This window comes from Trichechus manatus, unplaced genomic scaffold (genome assembly GCF_000243295.1).
Source record: "Trichechus manatus latirostris isolate Lorelei unplaced genomic scaffold, TriManLat1.0 scaffold00077, whole genome shotgun sequence".
Classification (NCBI taxonomy): domain Eukaryota; kingdom Metazoa; phylum Chordata; class Mammalia; order Sirenia; family Trichechidae; genus Trichechus; species Trichechus manatus.
Window position 1 is genome coordinate 1457991 of NW_004444013.1, and position 16830 is coordinate 1474820.

General features: G+C 51.1%; 2 protein-coding genes and 1 non-coding gene across 4 annotated transcripts; 2 read left to right on the forward strand and 1 right to left on the reverse strand.

Annotated features, from left to right (window-relative positions):
* Positions 1–598: 598 nt before the first annotated feature.
* Positions 599–3454, reverse strand: DNAJC30 (DnaJ heat shock protein family (Hsp40) member C30). Its single transcript, XM_023735280.1, has one exon. The coding sequence runs from the start codon at positions 3358–3360 to the stop codon at positions 2680–2682; it is 681 nt and encodes a 226-aa protein (XP_023591048.1). The 5' UTR covers positions 3361–3454; the 3' UTR covers positions 599–2679.
* A 69-nt stretch (positions 3455–3523) lies between these two features.
* Positions 3524–15600, forward strand: BUD23 (BUD23 rRNA methyltransferase and ribosome maturation factor). Of its 2 annotated transcripts, none has more exons than XM_023735281.1 (12): positions 3524–3612; positions 3705–3742; positions 5943–6038; positions 6125–6207; positions 6307–6403; positions 9581–9677; positions 10552–10602; positions 11229–11314; positions 11499–11544; positions 11838–11896; positions 15123–15230; positions 15383–15600. In XM_023735281.1, the coding sequence occupies exons 1-12, from the start codon at positions 3565–3567 to the stop codon at positions 15435–15437; spliced, it is 864 nt and encodes a 287-aa protein (XP_023591049.1). In that variant the 5' UTR covers positions 3524–3564; the 3' UTR covers positions 15438–15600. The 2 variants fall into 2 exon arrangements, with proteins under 2 accessions (XP_023591049.1, XP_004380903.1); XM_004380846.2 differs by having other exon boundaries at positions 15141–15230.
* On the forward strand, positions 14583–14713 carry LOC111821336 (small Cajal body-specific RNA 20). The gene has a single exon (XR_002824773.1). It is a non-coding gene; the product is annotated as a small Cajal body-specific RNA 20 (non-coding RNA).
* Positions 15601–16830: the final 1230 nt, after the last annotated feature.

Genomic DNA, 16830 nt, shown 5'->3' on the forward strand with positions numbered 1-16830 from the left:
TCGCCTCAGGCAGGCTGTTCTTACTAATCTTGGCACATAGTGGGACTATTACAGAAGGTGCACTCAGTGAAAGAAATGCCAGAACCTCAGAAGGAAGCAAGAAATCCTACTCCCTCAACATTGGCATCTGTAAAGGATCATTTCACCAAGCAAAAAATAAAGGGCAACAGAGAGAAAAAGCAGTTTGGCTCAGTAGGAATAAATCCTGATCAAATCCACAGACAACAGCAACAATTGCCTAGACACATGTAGCTGATTTCTGCCCTGTTGCCTGTGTCTCCCATTAGGACCCGTGCTGGCTGCTCACTCAGCCTAGTACTTGCATGCCCATCCTCACCACTCTGAGCCTGGTGCCCTCTTGCTCAGACCTCCTATTCCAAGTCCAAGTTTCCAGAATTTTGTTTTAGTTTGCAGACAAAAGGAGAAAAGGGGCTTAGAGTTAGGCATGTCCTCCTCCACTATCAGGAACTGGTGAGCAGCTCCTAGAAGGGAGAGGTTAATGTCCAGGGCCTAGTTCAGCCTCCCCTCTCCAGGGCAGGCAACAAGCAGAGAAAGGAAAGACCAGGACAATCCCACAGGGGATAGACCAAGAGGGGAGAAATGTTGGAACCAGATGGGGTCCTTCAAAAGGCCTCCCCCACAACTCACTTTCTAAGAGCCCAGGCTCAGTTTTAGGGAGAGTAAGGAGTGGGGCCACTCAGTGTTCAGCTCCGGCCTGAAAAGACCTGAGGCAGGCGGGGATGAACACCACCAGAGGAGTGGGCCTAGTTCTGGAGCATAGGAGAGGCTTAGTGTTGGATGGTTAACAAGCTTTATTAACCACCTTGCGTGAGGGTACATGGAATGTTCTTGAAGGTTTCAGGAAGTCTGGGCCTTCCTCCCTGTCTAAAACCTTCTTGGCTGTGATCCTCACCGAGAGAAAATAAACTTGAGTGTTTTGTATCAAGGGGCCAATGAAAAAGGTCCCAGTTATTACTGACCACCAGTGCTTTTACAAACCAAAAATAAAAGAGCTCAACCCCTTTTGATAGAACAAAAAGCTCTTGCTCTTAAGTTCTATTAGGCCCACCTCCTTGGTTGGGAATCACTTTCTGCAGTTTGCATTTCAAAAAGAACGGACTTTCCCTGTTTTCCAAATATGAAACATAATAACATTAAATGGGCATTTTAAAAGTACCTATCTCCCCTCCTCCCAAATCAAAGCTCACTGAGCCAAGCAGGCCTGAACCAGAGTAGGCGCAAATGTTTCCACTGCATTGTGTAGTTGTTGCAAAGCTGTGGCTAAGTCTGCCCCTACCTTCAAGGCTAGAGAATTGAATGCCTTCCAACCGACAAGCTGGACTAGCTGCAGGTTTATCAAAATTTATACAAGGATTTTACACAAAAGACTTGAGTGGAAGGATTAGTGCTGCTGTACCAGTGCACCTCTCTGTCTAGACCCTAGACTTAAGGCCTCGCTGTTGCATAGACCTGTTGAAAGTTTTCCCACCTCACAGCTTTACACTTAGCCCAGTGCATAAACACTTGAGTACCTACAATCTCACAGATAACCCGCTTCCCATGAGCAGTGATTCAGAGTTAAGAGAGCTTTCCCATTACACCTCTAACCAGGTGATGATCAACCGCTTAGCTTATTAGAAATAGAGAAAAGAAACCTCAGCCAGCTCTGAACAAGGAACCAAGTTTCTACCTTGACCAGCAGCAAGCCTCCTACCCCTAAAAATCTTGTGTACTCCAAATCGCCAACATTTCCACAGCCTTAAACAGCTTTGCTTTAAGGATTTGGCTTGTGGGACTTGTGATGGGCACTGCATGCTAAACAGGAGGATGGACCACACGCAGGGAACTCAGGCTCTGAATTTGTTGCTCTATTTCTGCTTGGGGATGGGCTGCACAGTTAGCAACAAGGCTGGCAGGTAAAGCGGCGACCAGGCGACTGGCACACTAGTCAAGCAGACCAGCCCTGAGGAGAGTGGGGGATTTACTCCTCTGCCATCGCGCCCAGAGTTAACTTCTCAAAGGTCATACGTTAGACAAATACGGGCACAGGAGCACTAACTCCTTATGCTTGAGGACCTTGCTTTCCCACTCCCACATGCCACCAACAGAAGGGGGAGTGGGGCCTGGGGCCAACAACAGAGGAATGGCAAGGTCTTCACACATCACAGTCTTACTCTAAGTCTCACCTGTGGCTTGGGGAACTCAAAGAAAAGTGTCGCACAACCCCATAACTTTTCTTTTGGTATGCAACAACTGGTCATGTTGCACGTTTCAAGGTTACAGGGGAGCACCACAGTACGAATATGGGGCAGGAGGAGACAATTCTTGCTCAGGGCTTTACAATGAAGCCAGAGCAAGTGTTCCAGAAGTTGACAACATCAGGAAGGCAACTTCCGGAAGCAGGCACCCTGGGGACTCCAGAAAACCCTTCACTGACCCTTCACCCCCAGACTTCGGGACTCTTCACCTTGGGGCCTCGCTCTTACGCCTCGGATAGTTTCCTTTCCTGGATCGTAGGGGAGGGATGCGCAGGACAACGGCTATGCTGGGTGGTGGGGGAGTGGAGGGGCGAGAGCAGTTCCTTCGGAGCCCCAGCAGAGGTAGACTATGGAAGGGAAAGGATTCAAAAGACAGAAGGCGGTTTCCTTGGGGCTAGCTCTCCTTCCCTCCCCTCTGCGATTAAATTCGAAAGCCGATGATGACGAAGATTGTGAGGAGAAGAAAGACGCAAGTCGTGTCTCGGACCTCATCCCAGCGGAAGCCCTTCTTGGTCCGGTCCTCCTGCTGCTTGCGAAGGGCCTCACGCCGAGCCCTCTGGCGCCGCTCGCGCTCCAGCTGCTCTCCGTAGTGAGCCTGGTAGAAGGCGTCGAAGTCGAACATGGTGCGGCTGGCGCCCGGCGCGGCCTGACCCCCGCTGTGGGCTCGAGAAGCGGATGGTGGGGCGCGGGGCGAGCCGGAGTCGGCCGCGGCCGTCTTGGATGGCCGGACGCCGGGTCCGCGCAAGTCCTCGTCGCTGAGCAGGCCGCGGTCATACTTACGACGGAGGGTGGCACTGCCCAGCACCACGTAGGCCTGGGAGATGCGAGAGAAGCGCTCGGCAGCCTCCGCGCTCCCCGAGTTGCGGTCCGGGTGGTAGAGGAAGCTCTGCCGATAGTAGGCCGCCTTGATTTGCGCTTGCGTGGCTGTGGAGGGGACGCCAAGCAGCTCATAGAGGGCCGTGCGCGAATAGGGGCCGTCGCTCCGGGAACGAGTCCACACTCCGTGGCCCAGGCTCGATCCTAGATTTTGTGGTGCTCCCCGAGCCCGCCACAACCTCCACAGTAGCAACCGCGGCCACCTCCGCGCGCACTTGGCTGCCATCTTGAATGGATCAGGTGGGCGGTGCCAGATGAACTGGCCAATGGGAGGCCCGAGTTCGCAACGCGTCAGCCTTACAGCCAGTCAGGTAAAAAGAAGGCGGGGAGAGGGGTGGAGCATGCGTATTACGAGGCGGTCGCTCGGCGGATGGCATAAAAGCCAGGCTGCGGAAGCGGTTAGTAGCCGGCGTGCTGTTGAGGTGTGAATATGGCGTTTCGCGGGCGGAGGCCGGAGCACGGCGGACCACCGGAGCTGGTGAGGTTGTGGCCCCCGGCACCCCCTCTCCTCTTGGAGGACCACAGCGTCTAGAGTCCTCCCCTTACCGCCCCTTTTTTTCTTTCCCGCAGTTTTACGACGAGAATGAAGCCCGGAAATACGTTCGCAAGTGAGGGGAGCCTGGATATCGCGGGCGTCGGGGGTCGGGAACCGGCAAATTGCTTGCAAGGCCCTGATTGGGAGCTGTGCTTGGAATGCACGTAGAATTTGATGGTGGGAGAAGGGAGGGATCTGGGTTGATCCCATTTCTTCCACTAGCGAAGGCAGCTTTAAGTATATCACCGAATCCTCCGGGCCTCAGTAACCGCATCATTAAAATGGGGGTTATCAAACGTACTTCTGTAGACTGTTTTCAAAATTTAACGCGATAACTTGTCTTTAAGCATGTAGTGAACTAGGCAGTGAATGCGTGTAAAGGGTCAGTACTTTTGCGGGGAGGGAAATAATATTCTTAGAATGCTTACTGTGCATTACAGATACCCTTTCTCTCTTTTCTGTTCAAATTAACCCGTTGCCGTCGGGTCGATTCCAACTTATAGCGACCCTATAGCACAGAGTAGAACTGCCCCATAGGGTTTCCAAGGAGCGGCTGGTGGATTCAAATGGCCGAAATTTTGGTTAGCAGCTGAGCTCTTAACCACTGTATCAAATTAGGTCAGCAAAAATTTCAGGCCCAATTGTCATCATATGTCAAATAAAAACCTTTTTTCCTAGCTGCAGAGCCCTGTGTTAAGCGTTAGGCATTTTGAGAACTACTATGCGGGATTCTTTCCTTTGAGTTTGAGAAGGCCAGGTACATCATACTATAGACCTACTCTGTCCAGTAGTTAGCCAGTTGCCATCTGTTGAAAGGTGGCTAGTCTGAATTATCTGGTATGAAGAAAATGTAAAATATGTGTATATTTTTATCGTGCTTTAAGTGAAAGTTTACAATTCAAGTTAGTCTCTCGTACAAAAATTTATACATATATTGTTATGTGACCCTTGTTGCTCTCCCTGTACTGTGACAGCACATTCCTCCTTTCCACCCTGGATTTCCCGTGTCCATTCAACCAGCTGCTGACTGTCTCTGCCTTCTCATCTTGCCTCTGGACAGAAGCCGCCCATCTAGTCTCATGTATCTATTTGAGCTAAGCGGCACAATCTTCACGAGTATCATTTTATGTTCCAGAGTCCAGTCTAATCTTTGTCTGAAGAGTTGGCCTTGGGAATGGTTTTAGTTTTGGGCTAACAGAGTCTGGGAGCCCTGTTTTCTCAGCCCTCCAGTTTCAGTCAAACCATTAAGTCTGGTCTTTTTACTAGAATTTGAGTTCAGCACCCCACTTTTCTCTTGCTCCATCAGGGGCTCTCTGTTGTGTTCCCTGTCAGAGCAGTCTTTGGTAGTAGCCAGCCACCATCTAGTTCTTCTGGTCTCAGGCTGATGAAGTCTCTGGTTTATGTGGCTCCTTCTGTCTCTTGGGCTAATACTTTCCTTGTAGAAAATGTAAAATATTTTATTGATAATTTTTTATTGTTGTTGATTACGTGTTGAAATAATATTTTGGACATATTGGGTTAAGTAAAATATAATATTAAATATATTGCATTAGGTAAACTGTTATTAAAGTTTTTTTTTTTTTAACCTATTTAATTTCTTTCAAATTGTGGGTACTAGAAAGTCATATGTGGCTTGCATTCTATTTCTCATGCACAGCACCGTTTTTGTTGTGCAAAAGCAATGTTAACCCTTATATATGAGGGTAACTGATGGAGAAAGGAGCCCTGATGGTGCAGTAGCTAAGCGCTTGGCTGTTAACTGAATCCACTTGCTGGCTCCACAGGTGAAAGACCTGGTGATCTGCTCCTGTAAAGATTACAGCCTAGGATACCCTTTGGGGCAGTTCTATCTGTCATACAGTGTCTCTAAGAGTTGGAATCGACTCGATAGTACACAACAACAGTGGTGATTCTCTGGAAATAGGTTCTTAACAAGTAATAGGGTGCATCAAAGCCTAGAATGTAATAGCATTGCGGATACCCGACGGTTGGTCATTAAGTGATAGGTTCCCTACACATCAGTTTTGCAACTGGAACAGGTATAGTTTTTGTCACAACAGAATAACTTGTTGCTGTGTGACATAGACTTTTGGTTCACTTTTAAATAGTTGTCGTTGAGTTTGTTGATGCCAGATTAGATTTACCAAGTGCAGAGGTCAGGAGAGAGTCCCTCAGTATGGTTGGCCCTTTTTTCTTTTCTTGGCTTTTTTGGGTCTGGGGACGGTATCAGCCGAAAATTCCCTCACCAGTCACTTGTGCTTCTGCCTTCCCAGCTCACGGATGATTGATATCCAGACCAAGATGGCTGGGCGAGCATTGGAGCTCCTTTATCTGCCGGAGGGTCAGCCCTGTTATCTGCTGGATGTTGGGTGAGGTCCTGGGGGCTGGCTCAGATTGTCCAGATGGAGTGTCTGCTGTGCATTGCTGACTCCCTGTTTGATTGTGTCTCTTCCAGCTGTGGCTCTGGGCTGAGTGGGGATTATCTCTCAGATGAGGGGCACTATTGGGTGGGCATTGACATCAGCCCTGCCATGCTGGGTAAGTGTGTCCCGTTTGGCACTGGGGTGGGCTACCTTCATGAGTGTGGAGCAGTTGTGTATGTCGTCTGTTTCCCTGGCTTCCTCTTCTCCAATGTAGATGCGGCCTTGGACAGAGACACTGAGGGAGATGTGCTTCTCGGGGACATGGGCCAAGGCATCCCCTTCAAGCCAGGTTCCTTTGACGGTTGTATCAGGTGAGAGTCTTTCTCTTACTGCTTTTAATTCTTCAGGCCAGTGCTTCCCAAATCTGCGCAGCAGAGTCACATGGAGCACTTAAAATGTACATCCCCAGGGTTTTTAGATCTGAAAGGTCAGAGCAAGGCCCAAGAGCATGTAGTTTTTGCATTTCAAAACTGTCTACTTCTGTGATTATCTTGCACTGCCAGGTTCAGGCGCCACTGGTATAGATTCTTTGTCTGCTTTGTGTATGGGAATGGGGGCAGTCTCTGAGCCTCTAGGAGGCATCTTGTTGGCTGTATTGTCACCTTATTTTTTAAGAACTCTGTAGTGAGGAGTGGCCCAGACTGGTCCAGTCTCTCTAGTGGCTTAGGAGTTCTTGTTAGGTGGTCAGGGTCAAGGAACTTTAGTCTGGAGCACGTACATACTGCCTTGATAAGCAACCAAACATAAAAAACCCCAAATCTGTTGCCGTTGAGTGGATGTTGACTCGTAGCAACTCTATAGGACAGAGTAGAACTGCCACCATAGGGTTTCCAAGGAGCAGCTGGTGGATTTGAACTGCCAGCCTTTTGGTTAGCAGCTGAGCTCTTAACCACTGTGCCACCAGGGCTCCCCAGCAGAAAATGGAAATTATTGTTAGAAACAACAGGTTTTTCTTTGTCTTCTGTAGTAAGTTCTTTTTAGTGTTTGATGGCTGTGTTTGTTGATGGGGTGAAGGTAGGGAATAGGAGAGGAAGTCCTAGCTTAATCACGACCTGGGTGCAGGCCTCCTCCTGTGATCCTACATTGAGGCAGGCATGCAGAGGCATTGAGGTGAGGAGTAAAAATTTGGATTTGGAGATTTTTTTTGAGGTAAGGGATTAGTTTACATCTAGGAACAAGCCTGAGAAGAAGAGACCATTTCAGAGGTGGCCGGTGGTTTTTCATAATGATTAAGTGATTAAGGGAGACCCTCTAGGCTGCAGAAATCAATGACCAGTCGTATGGTTTGTATGTCTGAGGTGTAAATAGTCCATTTTTGTTTGCTTATTGTTTGTTTTTAAGAGGAAAGATGGTACAGCAAGCTTTTCTTCCTTTTGTAACATTTGCTATATGTAAGACCAAAGTTTTCAAACAATATTATTAATAGCACATGCAAATAAAATTTTGCTGAAGATCATGCAAAAGCGGCTGCAGCAGTACATCAACAGACAACTGCCAGCAGTTCAAGCCAGATTCAGAAGAGGATGTGGAACCAGGGATATTATTGCTGATGTCAGATGGATCCTGGCTGAAAGCAGAGAATACCAGAAAGATGTTTACCTGTGTTTTATTGACTATGCAAAGACATTCGACTGTGTGGATCATAACAAATTAAGGATAACATTGCAAAGAATGGGAATTCCAGAACACCTAATTGTGCTCATGAGGAACCTGTACATAAACCAAGAGGCAGTCGTTCGAACAGAACAAGGGTGTACCGTGTGGTTTAAAGTCAGGAAGGGTGTGCGTCAGGGTTGTATCCTTTCACCATACTTATTCAATCTGTATGCTGAGCAAATAAATCCGAGAAGCTGGACTATATGAAGAACGGGGCATGGAAGAAGTATAGCCAGAATGCCCCTTAGAAGCAAGCATGACAAGATTCTGTCTCACATACTTTGGACATCTTTTCAGGAGGGACCAGTCCCTGAAGAAGGACATCGTGCTTGATAAAGTAGAGGGTCAGCAAAAAAGAGACCCTCAACGAGATGGATTGATACAGTGGCTGCAGCAGTGGGCTCAGGCATAACAACGACTGTGAGGATGGCACAGGACCCAGGCAGTGTTTCATTCTATTGTACATGGGGTCGCTATGAGTTGGAACCGACTTGACGGCACCTAACAACAACATATGTTAAGACATTGTACAAGGTGCTGTGGAGTTTGTGGAAGTAGAACATAGTCCCTGCCTTTAAGAACCTCCATAGTTTCTTAGGTAGCATAAGACATGGGCCATGCGGCTAAGCACAAGGCTTAGAGTAGGGTGTGCAGTAAGGAGGCGCAGGGCCCGCAGAGATCTGAAGAGAGGTGAGAGCACAGGAAAGCTGTGAGGGGGTGGGCCTTGGAGGCTGGGAGGAATTTGGACAGTCAAAGAGAGGGTTTGAGTGGAGAAACCGTGGGAGCAAAGGCACAGGAGTGAGTGGGGAGAGGAGCCCGATCAGACCATAGGGATGAAAAGGAGCGTGGAGATGAGATCGTGTAGAATTGGCTCCTAGAATGTTTTTAACTCCGTTCTAAAAAATGACCCAATCAAAATGGTAATGAGTATTGACCAGGAGAGTAGTTACCTGGCAAGATGACCTGACCCCTGACTAATGGCAACCCCACGTACAACGAACGAAACACTGCCCAGTCCTGCACCATCTTCATAATCTGTTGTGGATCAGACCGTTGTGATCCATAGGGTTTTCACTGACAGATTTTTGGAAGTAGGTTGTCAGTCGGGCCTTTCTTCCTCGTCCATCTTAGTGTGGAAGCTCCAGTGCAGCCTGTTCAGCATCATAGCAACACACAAGCCTCCACTGACAGACTGGTGGTGGCTGCACATGAGGTGCATTGACCAGGAGTCAAACCTGGTTCTTCTGCACGGAAGGTGAAATTCTACTACCAAACCACCAGTGCTTTATAGGAGAAGGAAGTAAGAGCTGGGAGAGGCAGTCGGACAAACCAGCAGAGTTTGGGGGCCTGTGGATGTGTGCACAGCAGCGAGAAAGGGAAGGCCAGAAAGGAAGGCTTATTAGTTAATGCCTGAAGTTTTAGATCTGGGGATTGTGGAGACACTTGACAGAGTTGAAGGAGACAGTCTAGGAGGAGGGTGAGTGGATGACTGTACTGGAAAGCATGCTTCCCTTGATGGGAGGAAGGCAGTGAAGGAGTAGGTGGGCGAGACAGTCTTGACGCACTGAGCCTTTTTAAGTGTAACTTCAGAGGCGTGTAGAAACAGCTTGAGAAAATGTTTTCTTGGGTGGCTACAGAGAAGTTAATGTGACCTGGAGACCCTGTTTGATGCAGTGTTGTCGAAGGGTGATCTGGACTGGACATTCCAAGAAAGGAGCTGTGGGCCAGGAGGGTTTCACCTGAAGGTCAGGGATATGTGGTGTTCGGGTCTCCAAGGGACGGGGGGAAAGGTGTGTACAGGTCCTTTCTTAACGACATCCCTTCCTTTTTAGCATTTCTGCTGTGCAGTGGCTCTGCAACGCTAACAAGAAGTCTGACAACCCAGCCAAACGCCTATACTGCTTTTTTTCCTCTCTTTATTCTGTCCTGGTGAGTATGAGTTCTCCTCCCCACCTGGGCTGGCTGCCTGTCCCTCCTTTGCCTTGCAGGTAGAGTGATGAAGTAGAGGTGTCCTATGGGAAGGCCATTCAGATGGGATCACATGGACTTTATTGTGGTCACTTCTGTCCAGGTCCTCGGCCTGAACAGAAGTTCATGTTCAGTGGGCTGACTCTCCCTAATCAAGCCCAGAAGACACTGATGTCAGAATCCGAGATGAGCTGACTGATTTGGAATAGGGCCTCCTTCTGTGGAACACAATTTATGTATTCACTGTACTGAATTCTAATTGGAAGTTGGTTTGGGGACATGGCATCAGCAGGGTGGGGACCCCTCCAGAGTGCCCACCTCAAGCTCTTTCACTTTGTGAAGCACCTGTTTTGTCATCTCCCTAGTTCTCCGCACTTACTGACTCCCCGGTGGCTGGTCTTGAACGTGATGTGGTTTCTCTCCCTCACGCTGGGGTTCGTCCTGGAGTTCTGGGGGCCCTTGCATTTGCCCTTCTCTGCTGAAATGCTATTGTCTGCGTTTCCATCGTGAGCTCCCCACTACACTCAGGTCCCTGCCCAAGAGTCCCTCAGAGAGACCTTCCTTGAACCAAAGTCACAAAACAGTCTGTCTGTCACTCTTCATCCTTTTGTCCTAATTTATCTTTGTCTTTGACACTTATCACTACCGTAAATTAGCAGCCTTGGGAACGCAGGCTCCTAAGGCTCAGGGGCTCGCGCTCTGGCGCTCTCTCCACACCTGCATCCACAGCCCTAAGAGTAGTGTCTAGACGTAATGGAAACTCAGGAAGTATTTAGTGAGTGCAGAAAGAGGAGGTCCCGGGGCATCAGTAAGGCAGTGCTGTTTATGTTGGCAGGCCCGTGGCGCCCGTGCTGTCCTGCAGCTGTACCCAGAGAACTCAGAGCAGGTGAGCCCCGTGGCCGCTGGAGGCACAGGGAAGGGGAGGGACCCAGAGCAAGTAAGCAGTCCTGTTCCTCACCTACCCTCCTGCTGTGGGGGAGTGACGGACAAGGACCCTGATGCTGAGTGGTGGGAGGGGGGACACGCACACATGAGAGTGGCCCCAGATGGCATGTCTTATGCCTCATATCCTGAGACGGTATTACAGATGGTGTGATGATACCCGTGACTCCCATGACCACACAGAAACGGGCTGGGATGTGAGGACATCAGCAGTTGTCTGTTCCGTGAAGTGTGATGAACTAAGAAGTACAGACTTTGGAAGACAAGTGGTGAACTGTCCTGACTAATATGGATACATCTGGCTCCCAATTGATGGCCACTTTTTGAAATTTGAGTGGGGAGGATGGGTCCCTCCCTGGACTAGAAAGTGGCAGTTAGCAGATACTAGTTCTAGCCTGTGCTGTCCTGAATATGGCTTTTCAGGGCTCAGAATTGGAAACGGTCTGTGATAAAGGCCTTCAGTTCTCCCAGGCAGGGTGCATCCTGAGACCAGACTGGCTTAGCCGGAGAGGACGTGAAGCTGTCTGCTCCTCCAGCCTCCCTTGTCTGACTCTGTCTTTCTCCCCTCAGTTGGAGCTGATCACGACCCAGGCCATGAAGGCTGGTTTCACCGGGGGTGTGGTGGTGGACTACCCCAACAGTGCCAAAGCAAAGAAGTGAGTGCTGGGCCAGCGAGCTGGATCGGGAGGGCTGTGATTGGGCCCTTTTAGGCCACTGCTGAGTGGACCAGAGCAGTGCTGGGTTGGATCATCTAGACTGAGCCAGGCAGGGGGCCCACACTTTCTGCTCCTGTTCATGGGAGGGAGGTGAGGAGGACCTGACTGCACTTTCTTGTTCCAGGTTTTACCTCTGTTTGCTTTCTGGGCCCTCGAGCTTTCTTCCAAAGGTGAGAGGCCTTGGGTTTGCAGGCCTGTGTCTTTTGGATTCCATACTCTCAGGCTTAGCCTGAGGAGCATGCTGGGAGAACACCAGAGGTAGAGCAAGCCCCCAACCCGGAGCACAGAGGCTGGCATGGCTGAAACCTCTGGAATCTGGAGGCGGTGACCTCAGCTTTCCAGGTCCCAGAGTGGGGTGGCAGTTTCTACTGTGGGACTGGGCTGGTAGTCCTTCCTCTTCTGGGGCTCGGGCAGGTGGGCGAGAGATCTCCAGGGTGATCTGAGAGCACTTTGGTCCCTACAGGGGCTGAGTGATCAGAAAGATGGAGATGAGGAGAGAGAGTCCGCGTTCACTAAGGAAAGGTAAGGCTCTTGCTCAGCTGGCCCCAGGACGGGTTCACGTGCCAGGTCTGTGGGACGTGACAGAGGACGGGGCAGTGGCAGGACTGCTTCACTTTTCTGCTTCAGTCCAAGTCTCAGGTTTAGATGCAGCAGTGACACCAGGCTGGTATTAGGACCAGAGACCCCTTGGGACTGTGCCGCTTTGGTCTCAGGGGCTGCTGCCCTTCTGGATGTGTGTGGGTAACTACTAAGCCTTGATGCCCTTCCCAAATCTGCACGTGTCCCCTTCCTCCTGCCCTGCATTACAGGTTGTCCCTGTCCTTCCCTGAAGCTGCCCTTCTTCACCTGCGTCCTGGACCCTGCCCCCTCTTGGCACCTGTGTCTCTCCCTTCCCTCTCCTGCACCCTCATCTTCGCTCTCCTGGGTCATTTCCATCAGCACACAAACACTGCACAATTTCTCCTGTTTCTTCATCTCATCGCGACATCTAGGTACCATCCCATTTATCTGCTTCCTTTATAGCATATGTAAGAACAGCGTGGTGTGGGGGCATTGGACCTCCTGTATAACTTCACAAGGGGGAGAATCATTATCAGCATCAGCAGCCCAAGGCAGATCCTTATGAGGTAGAGGCCAGACATGCCTCTACCCTCCAACCTTTTTACCAATTCTGACACCAACCGTCCCTCTCACGGCACTCTCTACTTCTCTGCTGGGTTTGATAATTTGTTGCAGTGGCCACACAGAACTCACAGACCATACTCACGATTATGGGGTTTATTAGGGCAGTAACAGGTTACAATTCAGGTTCAGGAACACTCAGGATACGGTTCTTCCATCAGGACAGCCTCTTCCCAGCCATGCCCACAGGCAGGTCTCTCTCTGGCCCTTGGCCTCTTGGCCTGGTTTCTGCCCTGCTCGAGCAAGTGTGACAGAGCTCTTTAGCTTCACGGTAAGAGCCTGGGGGCACCCCACTCCGCCAGTAAGCCTCAGCCTGAAGGCGGCAGCTCCCTCGCCAGCACACCCGCTGTTTCTCTGCTGCTGCTCTTGCTGTCTTGTGCTCTCGCGTCTTCACAGTCTCTCTCCATTTTTTGGCACCAGGTTTGTTTCATCCATGCGTTCCTTAATCCCTGCCACTTGGCCTCTACCCTAGCAGTCCTCTGTACTGTTCTCTCGAAAGTCCAGAGTCTAATTCATCAGTCAGAAGACTTGCCGCAGTCCAACTTCCTGGCGTCGGCCCTGCGGACCCCACTTCTCTCTCGGCCCCTGCAGTTCAGGGCGCTCCCCTTCTTCGGCTGCTCCTTTTACCTCCCCTCATGACTCTTCCTCTTGTTTGGCTCACATCTTGCCCCCCACTCACTGCTCAGCCCCCACAGCTTTCCACTTCCTTCTGGATTCCTCAGGACGACTCCTGCGTCTCCAGCCCTAGGTCTGCAGCTCCTGCTCTGCACCTGGCCGTCAGACTTGTGTTCAAGTGGGAACTCGCTGGCTCGCCCCCCACTGGTTTCTCGGGGCTGTCGCCAGGGTCTTCTGGGGTATTCCAATCCTCTGCCCACCCCACCCCCTTTGCCCACCCCACCCCCTTTTTCCCGCGTCCTAGTTGTGGGCCCTCTTGTTTCTTGCCTGAGCTGTTGCCTTTACCTGCCAGGTTTGAGATCTCATCGTGTCCTTCCTTGGGCACTGTCTTAGTCATCTAGTGCTGCTGTGACAGAAGTACCACAAGTGGATGGTTTAACAGACAGACCTTTATTCTCTCACAGTCTAGGAGGCCAGAAGTCCAAATTCAGGGCACCAGCTCCCGGGGAAGGCTTTCTCTGTCAGTGCTGGGGGAAGATCCTCATTATCAACCTTTCCCTGGTTTGGAAGCTTCTCAGTGCAGGGACCCCGGGTTCAAAGGACACGCTCCACTCCTGACACTTCTTTCTTGGTAGCATGAGGTCCCTTCCCTCCCTGCTGGCTTCTCTCTCATATCTCAAAAGCGATTGACTCAAAATACAACCTAATCCTGTAGATTGTGTCCTGCCTCATTAACATAACTGCCTCTAACCTTGTTAACGACATAGAGGTTAAGATTTATAACACGAAGGATGATCACATCAGATCAGAAAATGGTGGACAACCACACAGTACTGGGAATCATGGCCTAGCCAAGCTGATAATATTTTGGGGGGACACAATTCAGTCTATAACAGGTATAAAATGTTCACTGACTCCCTGCTGTTTCTGGAGGGAGAACAAGCTTCTGGGTGGCCTTATGCCCTCCATGAATTGGCCCAGCCCACCATTCTGGCCTTAACCCTGCCCTTCCCCTTCTTGTACCCATGACTGCAGGCAAATGGAACAATTTGCTATTCCCCAACCTTTCCCTTCAGTCCCTCAACAGGGCCTCATTTTCACATGTTGCCTCTTGCCTGGAACGCTGTCTTCTCCTACTTCTGCCTGTTGAAATACCAGCTTCTCTCCACTGCCTGGTGCTTCTCCTTCCCTCAGCACTCCGTTAAGCAGTTCCTGGACCCTGCACTCACTTGCCCTGGTGTGGGTGGGCCTCCAGTGCATCCCTGCAGTCATGGATGCTCATGCCAACTGGGGCATCCAGGGGCCGTGACTCATGGCAAGCAGTCCTTGATGCTGTAATTTATACTGGAAACGGTTGATCCTAGCTGCCAGGTGGATGTGGTCTAGGGGGCCCTAGGTGCTCCCTGCTCTTGGCCCTTCTTCCCTGGGGCTGTGGAAGACCCCTTTCTCCTCAGCCAGGACAGGGGGCCCAGATCAGCCTTGGAGGAGCATCGTCGGGGCTGCTGTGAGCTGGGTGGCCTTGTTTTCCTGCCTCAGACATTGTTGTTGCTGGGGAGCACCCACTTGGTCTATGCCAGGCACGCTGGCCCCAGACCAGACTTAGGCCTGAAGTGGCTTTCCTTGGGCACTGTCAGGCTCTCTTGTGAGCCTGTCCTGGCTTGGGTTGCTCCAAAAGTAGCTCTGCCCCCCGCCTGCCCTACAGGCAAGGTTTCCACACACCCCATGGAGATGCCTGCCTGCGAGTGACTGGGTCCTGCCCCTCTAGCCCTCCTAAACAGTTGCTTTGGCCCCAGCAGATGTTACCATCAAGTTAGGGTGTCCAGAATAGGAGCTTCTCTAGTAGAAGGGAAGACTAAGCATTTGAAAGAAGGGGGACTTGAGGCCACCCAAGTCAGGATAGTGCCTGGGTGAGCTCCAATGCAGCCAGGCAGCTCTGCCCATCAGCACGCAGCTTGTGTCTCCTGCACAGGGTCCCGCACAGGGCTGCCAGGCGGGGGATGGTGAGAAAGAGCCGGGACTGGGTGCTGGAGAAGAAGGAGCGCCGCCGGCGTCAGGGCAAGTAAGTACCTGGACTGGGGATGGATGGACAGATGGACGGAGGGGTGGTGAGTGTCTGCTGCCACTGAAGGTTCACCTGCATCTGAGGGGCTCCCAGGGGTTCTTTGTTCTGAGACTGTTCTATCCTTCCCGCCCATCTTTTCTTTGGCACAGGGAAGTCAGACCGGACACCCAGTACACTGGCCGCAAGCGCAAGCCCTATTTCTAAGCAGTAGCTGCGTCCTTGGGACAGCCGGGAATCACACGGATGTGACCTTGCCCTCCAGCCAGGCGTTTGCCTCCGGGGAGTTTTCCCCACTGAAGTGCCTACTTCATCGGTTGACAGAGTAGCGTTTTTAGAAAGTTCTGAAGTTCCGAAAGTATTTTTTTTTTCCTCTAAAGAAAAGCTCTGAGAGCATGTTCTTTTGTTCTAAAAGCAATAAAACACTTTCTGTGGCACTCTCTGGCTCTCGGCATTTTCCAGCCCTGTGGTCCCAAACAAGTTTTCTAAGTTCCTCTTTTGGTGGGGCACCTGGTTGACTGCAGGAATTAGGTCTCAAGTCTTGAATGTATATAAAAACATTCCTTTAATTCAGGGTTTATTATACTAAGGAGAATCGGTTGGTAGGGTAAAGTGTAGCAGGGGTGCCGGTCACCTGAGGCCTCTGCCTAGTCTCTGGCGCCTCATTGCTCTGAAGGCATCACCTGGCCCAGCTCCCTGGGCTAGCCTTTCATGGCTGCTTAGCTGCCCAGCACTCAGTTGCCTCTGGCTGAGGGGCCAGATCACTGGAGGCCAAAAGGGCAGGCCCTGCACTGGGGCTGTGGGGGGTGGTCTAGCAGCCTGATAGGAGAGGGGGTCTGTGGTTGCCTGAGACTTTTGGGGAACGTGGTGAGAGGGACTAGGTGTGGGGCTATGCCAGACAGTACAGGCATCAGGCACCAGGCAGGAGGTGGGAGGGTGGGGCTAAAGGGGCCAGAGGATGAGGTGTAGAGAGCTGATACCTGATCCTGGGGTCTTGCCCAGATGTCAGCTTCCAAAGGCTGAAGACTATCCACTGAAGGGTACTTCCTCTACAGGGCCAGAGACCGGCCTGAGAGAAGGCAGACATGCGTGCATGTGTGTGTGTGTGTGATCCTTTGCCTCTGAGCCCTGTCAGCTCAGTGCCACATACATTCACCTGCACATTCCAAGGCTGTGACATGCCCACAGTAAGAAATCCAGAGAAGAGGCCTGGTACAGATACAAATGTTTATTGTACATAAAAATTTCACAAAATGGGCAGCTGGTTGTACCAAGACCTTTGGTGAAGGGTGGAGGTGGGGAGAGGAGTCACTGTTGAAGAAGGCAGCGTGGGACAGTGGTCACGGCAGGAGCAAAGCTGAGGGAGGCCCAGAGAGGCCACCCCGCCGCATGCACTCGCATGCACACTCCTTGCCTGTCAAAGAGGAAGAGGGGGCTTGGCCTGGCATTTCTGACTCGAGAAAGAAGCCCTGGGGTGGGGGAGGGTGCCCCTCCCTGGCTGGCTGCTGAATACTGCATCTGAGACACCTGATGCCCCCATGGCACATCAGTGGGGAACAGCAAGGGTAGGATGTGGCTGCAGGCCTGAAGAGACACCCCT